Source organism: Cibotium barometz, chromosome 3, assembly GCF_041138505.1.
Source record: "Cibotium barometz isolate CiBa-2024 chromosome 3, ASM4113850v1, whole genome shotgun sequence".
NCBI lineage: Eukaryota > Viridiplantae > Streptophyta > Polypodiopsida > Cyatheales > Cibotiaceae > Cibotium > Cibotium barometz.
The window spans coordinates 1043708-1062169 of NC_141048.1; the positions used below are offsets into that span (position 1 = coordinate 1043708).

At 48.1% G+C, this 18462-nt stretch overlaps 1 protein-coding gene across 1 annotated transcript in view; it reads right to left on the reverse strand.

Annotated features, from left to right (window-relative positions):
- Positions 1 to 18462, reverse strand: part of LOC147639580 (glycosyltransferase-like At2g41451) — an 89519-nt gene that overhangs the window by 49498 nt on the left and 21559 nt on the right. The window contains exons 2-4 of the mRNA XM_086825603.1: positions 7525 to 7674; positions 766 to 818; positions 504 to 612 (exon numbers count right to left, since the gene is read on the reverse strand). Of these exons, the coding sequence (XP_086681729.1) occupies positions 504 to 612; positions 766 to 818; positions 7525 to 7674 (312 nt within the window). The remainder of the gene's footprint in view (positions 1 to 503; positions 613 to 765; positions 819 to 7524; positions 7675 to 18462) is intronic.

Here is an 18462-nt window from a genome sequence, read left to right on the forward strand (position 1 = left end):
GTTGCAGTCTTGACTTCCTTCAACAATCAGCTTCACTACAAACCATGACATCTTTTTACCCACATCCATTACGAGCTCAAGGATTATGAAATATTACTTATCCACTTCTGTGGTTACATTTCCATTAGTAAGCCCATCATGCTGAGTTTCAGTCATTCCTCCAGTGGTGAAGGGCAGACTCAGCCAGTCAGCCATGATAAAGGCTAGCAAATGAGCAAAATGGAACCACATCTTGTAGCTAAAAAGATCCAAATGAAAAATTGGTGGCTGAATGGAAAAAAGAACCACTTAGGATGTGTAAGCCTTAACGTCGAATTAAACAGCTGGCCACAACTTGAACAAAGACTGCTGATACAACAGAATTATATATCAATGAGAATTCTTTATATGAATGAATCCTCTAAGCTACAGCATCAACATTCCATCACAACAAAACATCTTCAACATGCCAAACACTTTAACAAAATAGCTCACAGTGGCAATCAAAAGCTTCTGAAACTTACCTTACCCTTGACAATTGCCATCTCCATATTGAGGGATTGTTTCACAAACAGCTCATAGTTACAAGGCCGAAAGAAAAAGCTCGATAGCCAGGTTTCATTCCATATGCGACTGCAAACAATTACCAAATGTGTTAAAAATCGTTGTTGTAGTTGGAAAACAGCTAGAAAAAGAGCTCCTCTAAAGTAGAAAAAGTCAAACATCGATGCTCAACTATAGTGTAGCAAGCTGCAAAGCACTTTAAGCGATTTTATATACGTGTACCTTTTCGATTGTTTCTCTTCCAACTCTTTGGTGCGAAAAACAAGTTTGACTCCCTGCCAAAGCAAGAAATTCAGCTATTTTACCCCAATGTTAAAGAAAAATTTAATATCAGTTTGCAAGGTCAAAAACTTGATCTGCATGAAGTGTTGTGGGATTGTGCAAGCTGGAGCATGCCTGGTATTTGACTGCCGCCCCCCTTCGCCTCCTCATCCCTCCTCCCTCCTACGCATTCTGTGCATCGGGTCCTCCACCCCCCCCCCTCTTTCCCCTGCCGCCTTCGAGCTCGAGCCTGAGCCCGGCCTTCCAAACCCTTTCGCGCCGCAGCCGCCGGCCTTCTCCCCGCCCACCCTCCGTTCCGCTTGTGCCCTCCATTGCCTTTCGCCTTCCGGCTTCCCCTCTGCCCACTTTCCTTCGCCCCCTAGGCTCCTGCCTCCAATATCAGATGGAGACGACGCCCCGAGCTTGGAGATGATATTGTATGTGTTCCTCCACGTGGCAGTCAGTCCCTTTGAGACCCTTCTTAGATTTCCTTTATTGCGATGGATGGAGCACAGAGCAAGCATACCGCAGGGTAGAGTGGAGTGGATTTTTATGGAGGACAAGATCAGGGATCACCTGGTCCACATCCGGCCCCAGTCAGATTGTGATTATTTCCCCTCCAAACTGACCCCGAAGACCCTCCAAGGTGAGGGTGTCTTGAGCAGGTCTCACTCCTCCAATCCTTAGTTATGCAGATCGTCTCTTGGAATGTTCACGGGATGGGAGGGGTACTTATACACGAGAAGCAGGTCCTGCAGTGGAAGAGAAACTAGAAGTGGGGCTAAGGTAGCCTAGGAAGATACTGAGAAGAGAAACCATCCCGATAAAAGAGAGCTCCCCATCAACGTCCTAGTGACATCAGCTGCAGCATGCCAAAGAAATATGAAGATACCAAAGAACTGCTTGATAGAGCTACTACTAAGGGACAATAAAATTTTTAGTGCAGCCTGGGAGGACCTGGTCCTCTCCCTGAGGGGCTAGGATCACTTACCAGAGTTTGGCCGCGCACCGGGGAGCCTTCGCCTCTCCAAATTAGACCAGAAGATACAGGGACAGAACTTCTCGCGCGTTGACAGATTTTGTGGATGAGTGGGCGTGCAATAGAGGTGGTTTGAGTGGTATTCTCACAGGCACCACCCTGTCAGATCATTCGCCAGTTGTCCTTCTTCTGGAGGACGCATGGAGACCAGAGTTTCAGCAGAGTGTCTGCATCCCTCGCTATTTAGTCCAGGACCCAGAGATCGCCAAAAGAGTAGAGATTTAGGAGTCCCTCACTTTTAGGCTGGGAGAGGCACCCACAGCGCTGGACTCTGCACTGCAGGAGATCAACACACCCTTTTACAGAGTGCAGCTCACGACAGACTCATCCATGTTCAGATATCAGGAGAGGAGTCTCTGCAAGGGCCTAGCCTCCCTCCAGCGGCTAGAGGAGCAGACCCCAAACAGTTTGTGGGTGGAGTCTCAGTTGGAGGCAACCCACATGGAGATCCCATCGATGGAGGAGAGGAGGGTGGAATATCCGTACCATGCCAGGGCCTCCTTTGGGACTCAGGAAGGGGACAGGGTCAACCATGATTTCTTTGAGACAACAAACCCTCACCATCGCAGAGACGGGATTTGGAGGCTGAGGAGCCCTAATGGTACCATAGAGGGAGATCCCCAAAGTTCGGGCCATAGTCACAAGCTTCTTCAGAGATCTCTTTTCAGCAGATTCCCTCACCCCGCAAAAGGCGGCGGCAACGGATAGACTTTGGCAACGTACGCAGGAGGTGGTGCCCCTAGACCTCCACCTCCAAGCCCTCTCGTGCTTCCCTTTCTCTCTCATTGAGCTGCGCAATTCACTTCAAGCCCTTCCACGGGGCAAGTGTCCAAGCGAGGATGGCTTGCCGGTCACTCTCTTTCAACACCACTGGGATCTCATGGAAGGCAGTTTCATGGCCTCCTTCAATGAGGTCATGGCCTTAGGACACATGCCGGAGAGACGCTCCGAGGGGCTGATTCACTTGATTCCGAAGGAGGATGGTGATCTTCTGGAGATTCAGCAGTGGCAGCCCATCCCCTCTTAGGAAATGCCTACAAATCCTCACCAAAGCCATCAGCCGATGCCTCAGCCTCATCTCCCCAGCCTGATCTATGACACTCAAACCACCTTCATCTAGGTAGGAGCATCTAGGATAACATCTTCACCTTTTGAGAGGCGACGGCTTCAACCAAGTTTCGCAGGAAGGACACAGCAGTTGTACTTCTGGACTTTAAGAAGGCCTGATAGTCGATTGGGCTTTCTTGGAAGGCACCATGCTTAGGATGGGTTTTCCGGCTGGATGGATTAGAGGTGTCTCTACCCTGTATTCAACAAATTATAGCAAAGGCCTCATCCAGGGAGCCAAGGAGTACAAGTTTCCCCTGTCCAGATCAGTCAGATAGGGATGCCCCCTCGCCCCTTTCCTCTTCCTCTTCATGGAGGAGGTGATGAGCAATTTCTCTCTGCACCATCCTCCAATTGAGTCATTCCAATGGATCCCCAAGAGCACCCCAATCAGATACCTCCCATGTCAAGTTGGGATTCACATCTTAGCCGAGCAACAGCTAGCCCCTCTTCTTCTAAGCATTCGGAAGAAGCTTTTGTATTGGAGCACCGCCCGCCTCTCCCTCGCCGGCCACGTGATAGTGGCCAACCATGTGCTGCTGACCACCATGTGCTCCTAACCACCATGTGGTATATCACTTCTCGCTGGGCATTTTTCTGAGCATGCTTGGATCAAGTTTAGCGATTGATCCGAAACTTTCTATGGGCCAGGGTCTAGCCACCTTGGGTTAAGGTGGCTTGGAGGGTGACCACTCAGCCTTGGACACGTGGAGGATTGGGCATCATTGACCCACCTGTGCAGAGCAGAGCCCTCCTCGACAAGTTGATCGTCAGAGCCCTTCTGCCTAGTGGTGAGACCTAAAAGGCTTTTCTGATTGACAGGATCTCAGCTCGGACCCCCTCACTTGTTGGTGCCCCTCCGCTCCCAGTGTGTGATGGTGTTGGGATCAAGGTATTGCTTGGGTGGGTGGGTGGGTGGGTGGGTGGGTGTGTGTGTGTCTGCGTGCGCGCGTGCGCGTGTGTGTGAACTACCTTTTAGAGAGTGGCAATGTGTAAGTGTCTTGTCTAGGTGTGAACCACCTCTTAGAGGGGTATCAAATAATATCTAGATATTTGTGTGTGCTTGACATAACCAGTGATGTTGTTGGAGCAACCTTTGTAACCTATAAAGGTCCACATACTTCATTGAAAAAATCAAGCAAACTATCACATCATTGCATCGTGTAATATCTAGATATTTGTGTGTGCATGTACTTCATTGAAGAAATCAAGCAAACTATCACATCATTGAGTTGTGTACTCCACTCTCGAAGAGCTTTATTCTTTGTATTCTCTCTCTTATCTTTTTGAACACACACTCATATGTCATGAAGATGTTTCAGCCTCCATAGCTTAGGATATTCAGCACATGGATCTTCACGGAGGTCCGATCCCGAGGCCTCAGCACTACTTTTGAGGACAGATTTGCAGCTGGTTCGATGAGAGCTTGGGGCCACCTCAAGCTAGCCCTTCAGCAGCCCCTCCCAGCCTCGCAGACTCCACCAGCACCACCAACTGATCTGAAACCGCCTCTTCAGGATGCCTAGCGACCACCCTTTGGGCGTGCGCTCTCACATAGTTTGGGGCCCCCTCAACTCGGTCCCTGCCCAGTCTCTTGGTGAGTGGACTAGTTTCAAGCGGCTTCCTCGGGAGGTTCGAGACAAGCGTTTTGTTGAGATCTAAGGCAGAGAGAAAATCATCCTTACCATCGACTGGGCCATCCCCCCAACCGGCGAACCCCGGTACAAGACCCCTCCCCTCCCTAGTGGCTGTGAGCTTTCACACGCCACGACATCCCTCTCGCAGTTCTAGCATCAGCTTGGGGATCGGCTCTCATTTTCCGAGTCAGATGCCATGGGCACCTCACTCTCTCCCCAACAAAGGACTTTAACGGTGGCTCACTTCAGAGGGTCTAAATCATCAGCTACCATAAGCACCACTGGCACATCAAGCCCCCTCAGACAGAAATAGCCCGAGACAGCTCTCGCTCTAGCAGAGCCGACCTTTGACGCGGATCCAGTGGGACTCCAGAGAGTAGGAGTGGACAGATCGTTTTAGCCCTGAGAGCTTCACCGCCCCTTTTTAGACTACTCGGTGAGGCTATGCCACCAGATACAAATGCATGAGATTAACGGTACTCCCACTTCAGTAGACCATCGGTCCTCCCATGGCATATCACCTACCTTCCTCAGAGACTACTGAAAGCAAATGTGGAACAGCTTCCGACCTCGAAAGGTCACTCTATTCCTCTGCAGGTAGCTCACAAGAATTCAGCAGTTGGCACATACCTGGCCATTGGTGGTTGTCCAGCGCCACCCCCAAGAGTCGCAAAGCAACATTCCCTTTGGGACTGCCCCAAAGTGCAGCACATTTGCTGAGGATTCTTCGTCTATTCACCACCTCTCAGGGTTCCTCCCGCATCATCACTTGCGGGGCAGAGTCAGGTCCCACCCTCCACTATTAGGAGACAGCTGATGGCCACGCCCTCACACTCACAAATTCCAGGATAGAGTCTATCCCCACCCCCGACTCTCCAATACAGGCTTGGTCCCCCGACACTTGTCAAGTGGAAGATCATTAGCAGCATAGCGGCATGGCACATTTGGTGGGTATGATGGAGTGAGACCATTACGCCCCCCCCCCTCCCCAACAAAGGACTTTAGCGGTGGCTCACTTCAGAGTGTCTGAATCATCAGCGCTACCATAAGCACCACTCGCACATCAAGCCCCCTCCGACAGAAATAGCCCGAGACAGCTCTCACTCTGGGAGAGCCAACCTTTGACACGAATCCAGTGGGACTCCGGAGAGTAGGAGTGGACATAGCGTTTTAGCCCTGAGAGCTTCACCACCCCCTTTTTAGACTACTCGGTGAGGCTAGGCTGCCAGATACAGATGCATGAGATTGACAGTACTCCCACTTCAGCAGACCATCAGTCCTCCCACGGCAACTCACCTACCTTTCTCAGAGACTACTGAAAGCGAATGTGGAACAGCTTCCGACCTCGAAAGGTCACTCTGTTCCTCTGCAGGTAGCTCACACGAAAATAGCAGTTGGCACATACCTGGCCATTGGTGGTCGTCCAGCGCAGTAGATGAGGTGCAGCCACCCCCAAGAGTCGCAAAGCAACATTCCCTTTGGGACTGCCCCAGGGTGCAGCACGTTTGGCTGAGGATTCTTCGTCTATTCACCACCTCTCAGGGTTCCTCCCACATCGTCACTTGCGAGGCAGTCGCCTGGTTGACAAAGTCAGGTCCCGCCCTCCACTATTAGGAGACAGCTGATGGCCACACCCTCACGCTCACACATTCCAGGATAGAGTCTATCCCCAACCCCGACTCTCCAATACAGACTTGGTCCCCCGACACTTGTCAAGTGGAAGATCATTAACAGCATAGCAGCATGGCACATTTGGCGGGTATGATGGAGTGAGACGACAGCTCTCGCTCTGGGAGAGCCAACCTTTGACACAGATCCAGTGGGACTCCGGAGAGTAGGAGTGGTCATAGCGTTTTAGCCCTGAGAGCTTCACCACCCCCTTTTTAGACTACTCCGTGAGGCTAGGCTGCCAGATACAGATGCATGAGATTGATGGTACTCCCACTTCAGCAGACCATCAGTCCTCCCACGGCATCTCACCTACCTTCCTCAGAGACTACTGAAAGCGAATGTGGAACAGCTTCCGACCTCGAAAGGTCACTCTGTTCCTCTGCAGGTAGCTCACACGAATTTAGCAGTTGGCACGTACCTGGCCATTGGTGGTCGTCCAGCGCAGTAGATGAGGTGCAGCCATCCCCAAGAGTCGCAAAGCAACATTCCCTTTGGGACTGCCCCAGAGTGCAGCACGTTTGGCTGAGGATTCTTCGTCTATTCACCACCTCTCAGGGTTCCTCCCACATCATCACTTGTGAGGCAGTCGCCTGGTTGACAAAGTCAGGTCCCGCCCTCCACTATTAGGAGACCGCTGATGGCCACGCCCTCATGCTCACACATTGCAGGATGGAGTCTATCCCCACCCCCGACTCTCCAATACAGGCTTGGTCCCCCGACACTTGTCAAGTGGAAGATCATTAGCAGCATAGCGGCACGGCACATTTGGCGGGTATGATGAAGTGAGACCATTGCTGCCCCCCAAACCCCCCCGCCCCACCCCCCCCCCCCACCCCAAGCAGAATCCATCCGTGCCATATGGACAAATATCATTCATACTCTCCGTGGCCATACGGGGAGATTCGGACCGCATGCAAAAAACGTCAAGAGGCCTTCCTACGCATCTGGTAGCATGGCCCCATCCTATCAGATAATGCCAGTGATCTCAAATGGCATTTTAGGCCACTAGTTTGGGTTCCCCCAACACACCCCCCCCCCTCCCTCCACGCGACCCGTATGAGGTAGTTTCCTCTAAGGGCGGCAAGCCACGGAGGGGACTACCCTCCCCAGTGTTTTTTTTCCTCTTTTGGCGGCCTGAGCATGTAATTCAGCCTGTTCGCTGGTTTTTCATATAAAAATTTTAATACCAGTAAATGTGAAAAACAAAATCATTGGACATTTGAAGTACACCATTCTGAATTACAAGGAGTCCTGAGGAAAGCTTACAGGAACATTTGCTAGAACAGCTGAAACATTTGCAGATGCAGCCTTGCCCTCGACAAACAGGAAAAAATTGGTAACGCCAATAACTTGATGATAAAATAGCCAAGGTAATATCTGATCTAAACCAGCTGAAGTGCTTGTGGTAATGCATATCTGTCAAATCAATCGCATAAAAGTCAAGCTAGTATCATCTTCAAGAAAATCCCTCCTAGAAGTGCACCAAACAACAGTGACTAACTGAGATTAGAAGATCCAAAACATCACTTATGGTTTTTTAAAAAGCAATACCCATGAACAGACTGTAAATGTTATTATTGCATTAGTGAAGAAACCATCTTCTTGTGAGAAGCCACACAACATCTAATCCAAACCAGCAACTTTCATGTATGCATGTCATACTATTAGAGGTATGCTGGACAGCAATGCCGTAAACACAAACATTCGAATAGGCGGTCTAAGGGGAGAAACGGGAACAGGAAACAACACATCATCTTGCATATATTCACATCCAACTATCATGAAATCTAAATAAAAGAATTTAAAGTTCCGATTACATGTCTTTTTTTAGTACTAAAAATTACATGTCTTTTTTTAGTACTAAAAAAAACATTGAATACAAGTAATCAATTCAGTCCTGGCTTTTTACAGCCAGCAGTCAGTCATTGTCACGTGCATCCCGCACTTCGATGCACGTAGACATATCTAAACAAGAAGGTGCAGGACCTGGAGTGGAAATTGGTCCCATGTGAGCCCAATCTGGGACCAGTCAGCCAGGGTTCCACTCTACGTGTCCGAGGTCACGTGTGCATTGTCTTGCACATGAAGCAGTGCCAGTCCGTACTATGAGTCTCCCTCTGGAATGATGTCAGATGATCTGTGTATCTGGTTTGCAACCGGATGCCAGGCATATGTAGAAGCATGTAGGATTTGCATTTAGAAAAGGGGTCCAGCCCATAGGGCTACCCTAGAAGAGGACTTAGTGCTCTTGCATGGGCATGGGGTAGGCTTAGAGCCACCCCAAGGGGCCAGGAGGGCCCCAGGCCTTGCCCACCAGCCCTAGAGTGGGCTGGGCAGGCTGCCTAGGGGGCCTGGCCAGGCAGCCGACAGGTCCCTAGGCCTTGCCCAGCCGGTTGGCCCAAACAAGGGCGGCCTATTTAATGCTTCACGACCAGGCTTTAATGCGGGTCAAGATTCCATCTTTATTTTCAGATTTACATCATTCTAATAAAGCAAATACACCATTCGTGGTGGGGGCCCTACATAGGATATGTTACATTGGTATCAGAGCCTTCTTCAAGTGTAAAGATTCAGCCAACCCCCCCCCCCCCCCCAAAAAAAAAAAAACTCGCTTGCGTGGTTGGTTTCTAGACTCCGGTTGACCATCCCTTTCAGTATGACTCCTATCCCTAGAAGGACGGTTGGTTTTCAACTTCCGGAAGTCTCCCACACACACAGTGGATAGTCAAATTGCGCTCCAAAAAGGAAGTGTGTTTTCCTACTATGGCGAGCTAGAACTTCGAAACAAAGTGCACAAGGCTGTCCTTCGAGGGCAGTATATTTGAGTGTGCAGGATATGTTCCAGGAGATGATGCGAGCAATCGCAGAACAGAGCACCAAAATGGAAGAGCAGAAGGCGCACATCTTGGCCCTAGAAGAGCGCATCTGTTTTCCAACCCTTTTTTCTCCGTCTCCTCCTCGCTCTCCTTACGTTTCCCAAATCCCACCAGCAGATCCTCCACTGAATGACCCTTTTGAAGGGTTACAACCGCAGCCAAACGACCGCAGCCAAGTTCGACGCTCGAGTTACAAATGAGAGCGATGGAGATTCGAATGATGGAAGACCGTGTGGCAGCATCCCATGCTACTGCACAAGAAGACGCCAAGCGACGCGTGGAACACGAAAGATACCTTGCAGCTTTCAACACAAGAATGACACCAACGGCTTCCTCAAGTCATTTTCCCGAGAAAATGAACTTCAGTAAATATAATGGTAAACTCGACCCCACAACTCTTTATTCATGGTTGAATCAGTTTGAAGCTTGTTTTGTCGCAGTTACAAAAAATGATCCTGACAGAGTGATCTTGGCTAGTTGGTACTTGGAAGGTGAGGCCATTCCTTGGTAGACCCAATGGACTCATACCCACACCAGACTAGGTATGGCAGCTTATATTTGGGACAAGTTTCTCCTCAACCTTAAGCAGCGGTTTCTACCTCCCCATTACCTTGAGCGACTCAAAGACGAGTTTAGGGGGGCGCGTCAAAACGAGCAACTAGTCCTACAGTCTGCCAATAGGATTTCGAACTTATGTTTGCAATTAGGCTTATCTAACAAGGACAAGAAAGGGCAGTTCCTTTATGACCCGGATGCGCAAATCCAATGGAAGGTACGTATGTTTAGGCCAACCACCTTCAAAGACGCGTTCTCGCTTGCGTAGAATGTTGAAATGAAGCACAATGGCAAAAAGCCCAACACTTCCTAGCCTGCCACTCCCAAGGCAACCGCCTCGAGGGGAAAAGGCTGGAACCAGACGGGGTCGTCCCCAGGACAGAGTACGGAAGCCTCTAGCTCCACGAACTTGACCAATGCACCCAAGCTTACTCCAGACCAGAAAGCTCAGGCAACCAAGACCGGTGGGAAATTGAGTACTGAGGAAACAGCTCAATACAAGAAGAAGGGTAGGTGTTTCTTTTGTCACACAAACGGACACACTTCTAGGGATTGTCCAAAGAAAACTACCACTCCACAGACAACCACCCTAGCCTCCACGGCTTCCGTGGTGAGCCCATCTCCCACACAAACCCCAGCAGCTGTCCCTAGTTCTTCAGATCCTAGTACTTCGGCTAGTTATATCGTTAACTGAGAGCTCGAAGATAAGCAGAAGGGCACCCAAGATCAAGAGTCAGAGCGCAACGAATTGCTCAAGACCTTTGGCTACTTAGGTGGCCAGAGAGGAGTCGTCTTGTTTGACAGTGGCAGCACAGAGGATGTGGTCACGGAACAAGCTGCTCGGCAAGCCCGTTTCGTCTTGACTTCGATGGACAAGAAAGTTGAGGGTTTTAGCACAGGCATGACGACGAGCATCAAGTTTGAAGCTCAAGGTGCCAAATTGGTGATTCAAGGCAGAGTTTATGCGAGATTTTATGGTTTCCCCTCTTGTAGAAATTTAGTGGTTTCACAAGTTTCAGCCAAATATCGATTAGGACAGGGACACTTTTTGGATTATCCGGAATGTGTCCAAAGCCTCAGTGACCACTAAGTGTGAGCCAGGAATCCCGAACTTTCCTCTCATAAGCCATTTACAAGCTAAACGAGAAATCAGAAAAGGCGCACAGTGTGCGATTACATACATCCAGACTACCCAGACGGTGGTCAGTGCTTCAGAGAAGTACCAAGCTCTCCATGAGAAGTTCCAAAAGATTTTACTTCAAGACAATCTCCGTCCCCAGCTCCCCCCGTCTAGACCAGAGGACCCTCCTCCCAGGCTCATATCCCCTGAGCAAGTTTCCATACCGCTTGTCCAAGGCAATGGAATCGGTGTTGGACTGCCAACTCCAAGAACTGTTGCAATCTAACTTCATAAGTCCCAATGTGTTCATCAGGAAGAAGGATGGTTCTTCTCGATTGTGTGTCAATTATCGTGCACCCAATAAGCTAACTATCAAGACTAAGTTCCCAATGCCTCAAATAGATTATATTCTAGAGAAGCATAATGGAACCAAGGTGTTCTCGAAATTAAGTTCCCAATGCCTCAAATAGATTATATTCTAGAGAAGCATAATGGAACCAAGGTGTTCTCGAAATTAGATTTGAAGAGTGGTGGTACTCGAAATTAGATTTGAAGAGTGGATATAATGGAACCAAGGTGTACTCGAAATTAGATTTGATGAGGATTGTTGAGGGGGACATCCCCAAGACAGCCTTCCATACGAAACGGACTCACTATCCGAATACTCCACGAGCGTTGGAGGCATTCAAGAACCTTAAGGTGGCTTTGTTAGAAACGGAAACGACTGAAACAGGTGGGCAAGCGATGCCCAAAGTTATCATTCCGAAGCTTCACCATTTCCCATCCAAAAAAGATATACGAGGTGTCAATGAAGTTGAAGCTACCTCCAAGTTGGACTATGCATGATGTGTTCCATGTCCGTTGGCTAAAACCGTATGCAAGTCCAATCTCTTCAGAAGTGAAAGACGAAGCGGAACCAGATATAGTTGATGGAGCTGAAGTGATGGTTCCAAAACAAATCCTTTTGCACCGCTTCAAGCATGGCTCAAGCAGAAGACAAAAGACATTCCTCACAAAGTTTCAAGACCGAGGGACCCACGAAGTGGTATGGCTTGACAAAGAATTCTTCGACAACTATCCGGCTTTATTGACAGACTATTTGGAGGAGTTTAAAACGTGGTATAGAACGTTGCCGACTGATAAAGTACACGTAAAAAACGTTACATACTTTTTAATGTTAAAATCATACGTGCGTGCGTGTGTGTGTGTGTGTGTGTGTGTGTGTGATTGGTCAAGAAAGCTCAAAGTCTAGACTCTATATCTAATATCCTTTGATAGACAAGAAGTGATGTGTCAACACATATCACATTCTAGCATTTCACCCTATCTAAGAATTTCAAATTTAGCACTCACAACATAAACAATGTCCAGATATACCCAAATACACCATGATTAGAATTTGACAATTCAAGTAGATAGTACTAAGTAGAAATACATGATACATCAAAATCAAACGACAATGTCACGTGTGTTTGATGTCATGAGTGCATAAGCGCTATACAAAGCGAACATAATAAATAGAAAAAAGGACACGGCAGAAAAAGCCTCTCCTAAAGAGAGTAAAAAGTGCCCCGGTCAACCTATGCTGCAAAAGCGTGCTAATCACTCATCAGCAACTAAACCCGAGGATGAAGATGAATCAGACGGTATATCTGCATCTGTTAACACATTTCCATCCAAATCATACTTGAGCTATGCGATGGATGATACACCTGGACAAAAATCATCAGGAAGTGTAGATGTCCCAATATCTTGTGGAGGTGAAACCTCGTGGTCGATGCTATAGATACCTCTGCACGGTTGGCTATAGATCCTCGACCTCCTCGTCCTCGTCCTCGTTTAGAGGCTCGCCTGCCACGTGCGCGGGGCTGGATATGGTCGTCTCCTGTAGTAACCCCAACAAGCTCAATACCATAGGTATTAGACCGATCTCGTGTAACCCCTCGATCAATGCTCTCAAGCTCTCTATGCAGCATCCAAATGATCTCTTCCTGCTCATCTCTCATTGTCGTTTGCAACTCACCTTCTGTATCAATGTGCTCTAATAATAGGGGATCGACCTAGCAACAAGAGACAAGACAAACAGTCAATAGACAACACATGACATTTCATGACTCACAAGACTAATAGCTATAGCTCCTAACTACTTGCATGGGATGATCGAGTTTCTTGAGATTTCGCACTAGTCGAAGGTTTTCTCAACAATAAACCAAGCACTCCATTTGACGAGTACTTAACCTATTGCGTAACTTGGTGTGAATCAAGGAGTATGCACTCCAATTACGTTCGCACACACTAGTGGAGCAGTCTTGCAAGGTTTTTGATATTTAATATCAAGCATGACTCGTGACTCTAAACCGCGACATGCAACTTTGGAGGGCTACTTGTTGCAAATGGGACGTATTGTATCCATATAAGAGCCACCAATCAATTGAAGCCTTCGTCTCCTCTTCCTTCAAAGAGGATGTCCTACTAAAAGATGCACCCAAACTATGAATGTAAGAGACCATTTGCTTGTTGATAGCCACATGCTTCTCTTCAAGTGTAGGACGTCTCTAAGTAGAGGTCTCTTGGTGTTGGGACCTCTGGATTATTTGTGATATCATCTTTGCGGTACAACGGGTGCACCAAAGCTACTATCCTTTGAATTGGTTATGCCATCAATGCCCATCGCGTGTGGATTATGTGAGAGATCTACTGAATTATGACGAGACCAAGACCCCAAAAAAAAAAAAACGGAGTGACCACATTACACAAAGTAAAAGATCAATGAAAAATCTTAATGCGGGATTTAAAGTTTATGCGTGGCTGCCTCTCAGGGGAAACAACTTTGGATTGCTCTATCTCAAGCTGCATCTTCCTAAATTTATGATAAGGTAGTCCCATGGTGGATCCAAGATCTTCGCTGAATATATTTGATAGGCTCTGAAGTGACCCATGACTTTTCCGCTTTCCATGCACTATCAACCACACATGATAGAAAAGGATCCTGTAATCTTAGCAACCTATCCAAAACTATGTATGCATAAGCAAAGCGAGTCTTGGAAGGTCGCACCATGTCAAGCTGAGGGCTCTTGCTGCGGAACAGCACGAGAGCTTTGTACTTTTTACGGAAAAATGTAGTGATGCGATTTGCGTTCGCCAAGACAGGCTACACCCATGACAACTTCCCCACACTTCCATCAATAAATCAAGGCAATGCGCAACACATGGAGTCCACACTATAGTAGGGAAATCTGCCTCAACCAACTCTCCCATCCATTAGACGCATTATCTGTAACAACCTACACAACATTTTCTGGTCCCACGTCTATGATTGCCTGACATATATGCTGAAAAATAAAGTCATCTGAAATAGACTCTCCCGCCTTCCCTGCATCCACGGCACGTAGAAAGTATGTGCCAAAACAAGAAGACACCAATATGTTAATCATATGACGCCTTCTTATATCAGCCCAACCATCTGATAATATGGTGTACCCAAATTTTCTCCAGCTATCGCGTATTGGCTGCAATGCAACATCAATCATGGCCCTCTCCTTATCTAACATCCTCATTCGCATCTGGTTATAGTCGACCCCCGACTAGCCCTCACACAGACCTATAGCTGAAATTGCACAAACCATCCTCTTCCATTGGTCCGTCCTAAGCACATTAAAAGAGATGTTGCACTCAATAAGAGTGCGTGCTACTCTATCTCTGCTACTTTCTGGCACTCCTTTCAACCAAGAATTTGAAGACACGAGAACGAAGTGTACTTTGAATGCGAGGAATCTGCGAGACTGAATCGGTAGCTCCATGTATAGAAGAATCTGTGCCAACACAAGATTCACCTGTGCCTGCATGCATGCTATCATCATCTACCCGATACCTCTTTCAGCTAGGCTGAGCCTCTCCCACTCGGATAGGTGCATCCAAGAACTCCTCATCCATGGCAGTTGTTGCTGCAGCACTTGCCTCAAGTCAAGGAAGATTGTTCTCGATTATCACTTTCTCAGAAACTTCATGTAGGACTAACTTGCATGCTCCAATTCTGCACCCGCCAAGCCATGATATGTGAGCAATAAGCCGGGTACAAGTGCCTGAATACTCGCCGCCACGATAGCGGCAACGCCATTTTTCGACCTTTGGCCAACCGAAGCTATGAACCCTCTGGTACGGATTGGACTTTCTTCCCATTAATTACAATTTGAATTTCAATTGGAGATCTGTAAGCCCAAATTTCACACATTAGTGAACAATTTGGGGTTTTGCACCAAATTGGATCAAAGTTAAACATATTTGATTAAGAAAATTGGGGGTTTTCTCTAAAACCCCCAAATTTCTCGAATTGGAAAATCAATTTGGGGATTTAGTCCCAAATTGGCAACCCCCAAATTTTGGAATCAAATTTACACATAGTTGATCAAATAATTGGAATTTGGGGTTTCTGTTCGATTTTGGGCTAAACTACCAAATTGGTTCGACGATACAAGAAATTTGCCCAATTCGACTCACATTAGGTGTCCAATTTGCGGTTTTTGTCCAAAACCCCCGAAATTCCTTGGATTGGGCAATCAATTTGGGGATTTTGCCCCAAATTGAACAAAAACCCCAAAGTCAGGCATCAAATTGAATAGATGTCTCTAAAATTTCAGAATTTCGCAATGAACTTGCTACAAAAATTAATTGAGAGAGAGAGAGAGAGAGAGAGAGAGAGAGAGAGAGAGTTGTATTAACGTCTTCAAAAGGCCAAAATGACCTAGGGGACCAAAAGGTTACATCATATCCATGAGGCACATCATCCTGGGTACAAAATAGCTATAAAGAAACATAACAAAAATCTAAAACTATAAAATTTGATCTAGGTACATGAGCAGAGAACCCTCATATCACCCTAATACATCCCTCATGGGCCGCTGTGACATGGTGCTCAAGGTGGTAAAACTACGCTAGCGCGAGAGGGTCCTGCGATGATGGGAGATGATGGCCCGGATCCTCCTGTGGTGGCATAGCCGTGGGCAAGCGCCATGGGGTCTGGGGCGTCGAGCTCTGCATAACTCAGCGGCTCTATCGAGTGTCACACCTCTCGGCCGAGCTCGTGCACTAGCCTGTGGTCTGGGTATGATGCGTGGATCGGCCCTCGGAGTGCTGGTATGGAAGAAGTCGGTGAGAGCTCTCTGTGCTGGTCCGAGAGAGAAAGAAAGAAAGAAAGAAAGAAAGTTGTATTAACGTCTACTAGAGGCCGAACTCGACCTATGAGACAAATCAATGTACAACTGTCAATGTCTTCTGGATGTCCAAAAGAAAAAAAGACAAAATGAGCATGAAATAAACTATGAAAGTACTGAGCTAGTGGGGCGGTGTGATGGATGGAGCACTACTGCTAGAGGCTCAGTATGCAACCTATATGCGTAGGGTGCAATGCAGATCTGTCTAGTTGGAACCAGTACCATAATGGGGACTTAATATGTGATACATAGGCGACGGTGAGGCAAAAATACCTCGGAGCATGATCTCCAGGTGTGAGTGTAAGTGAGCTAGCCGCTCCTGGATATGGTGCTGATGTCGAGCTTGTATCTCTGTGATCTTCCTCTGATGTAGTTTGGGAGTTTGGTAGCCTGGTGCTCCCGGTCTTTGTCTGGCTCGGAGGTCCGCAACCCTGAAGTGTAACCCCCTCCTGTGTCAGGGTAGGCACTGGGATAGATCTATGGAAGAGAGAGAAAGAAAGAAAGAAAGAAACATATATTAAGCGTCTACTAAAGACCCAATGGGCCTAGGAGACCAAAGTCGTACAATCATGTCCATGGCATATCTCATCATGGAATGGAAAATAAAACAAAATGAAAACATAAATATAGCTATCTCACTGGGGTGATACAAAACTATCCATGGAAACTCGTCATCGAAAACTAAGAACATAAAAACATGGGAGCAACATCAGCTCCGACTAGATGGTATACCACTCTCCAAAATGTCAAGCATGGGGCTGACGAGTATTGCCGAGAGGTCTCCCTCATCTATGTCATGTGGAAAGGTAGCTCGATTGCGGTGGAGCATGTCCTGGATCTAAAGCTGATGAGGTGATCGTCACCAGCGGGGGGGTCGAGGGCGTCGGGTACGCTGGAGTGCAAAGGCTCGGTCCGAGGTAACTTCTCTCGGGCCAAGTAGGGCCAGAGAAACTCGTGGAGGATCCACAAGATCCACTATGTCGGTGTCCTCCACCTCCTGGGTCCGGAAGAAACCTGTGATGATTGGCTGCCGAGGGAGGGCGCGGGGTCTCTAGGGCGCAGGCTCTCTCAAGAAGGTGTCCTTGTGTCTGCGGAGATCAAGCAAGAAGAGGCCCAGGCAACGCTGGTCCTGGAAGTCAATGATCCTGGAGAGTGAACCCAATCCCTCGCGAAATAGACAGTGAAACCTCTCGCATATCTCATAGTATACTGGGCAGCAGCATATGTAATGCTCCTCCGTCTCACCCTCTGTGTGGCATAGTGGGCAGATCCTCTCCTCTCTGGGTGTCCGTATGAGCTTCCCGGCTCTGAAGATGCGCTCAGCTCTACCTGTCTCCACTCTGAGGCGGTGGGAAGAAACCGGTATGTGGCCAATCGCAATCCGCATGGCATGGGACATGTGAACACTCAAGTAGCCCAACTGATGGATGAATCCATCCTCAGTGAGTGTGAGGAAGTGGTCTCTGTAAAAGTGCATCTTCGCGGGGAGCTCCAGGGGTGTGATCCATGTGCAATGTTTGTAGAGGCTAAGAAGATCTGACCAGATAACCCGATTGGTATCCTCATGAGACAGCCGGAGAAAAGGGGAGTCCAAATTGTTCTGAAGAAGGGGTAGGCGGTCCATACAGAGCCCATATACTGAGAACCAAGTGGAAACTAGTGCATACCATACTCCAGAGTGCCCCTCAAGTGCTAGTTGTCTGGAGGACTCCACCTATGGGGATCCATGTGACTGATGCGATGGAGGTATGTGATTATCTGGAAGAGTGCATGCACTACCATCGAGGATGCAGCAAACTCTGCCTTGATAATTTGGTGTGGGATTGATGGTTTGCTGCGGATCATACAGGAGAACATCATGACTTGGGCCCTACGAACTCGCTGCCAATCCTCATCGGATAAATCTGGCCCCCATAAAGCTGCTCCATACATCAAGGCTGGTGTGACGAGGGTCTCAAAAAGCCAGCCCTTCGTCCTCGGCTCCTGGAAATGTGCCTGGATGCACTGCCGCTCAAGTAAGCTCAAGGCTGCATATCCCCGCGTCACTCTGGCATGTGCTGCGGGAAGCATGGTAAAGCGTGGGCCACTCAAAGTGACACCAAGGTAGACATAGGATGAGACAATCTCCACAGGATCCCCTATATATGTGAAGCTCAATCTGGATGTGACGGGGCGAGAGGTATTGAAGACCATTACCTTGGTTTTACCCAGGTTAACAGAAAGGTCCCGCTGAGTAGAAAAGTCATGTAAGGCATCCAACTGTCTTTGAAGCCCTTCGACTGAGTCTGAGAGGAGGACGATGTCATCTGCATAAAGTAGTATGGGGATCAATATGCCTGCCAGTGTGGGACCAGCCCCGCCTAATCAATCAATGAAGCTCGAGATCTCATCAATGTAGAGGCCGAAAAGAGTGGGTGATAGAAGGCAGCCCTGTTTCACCCCA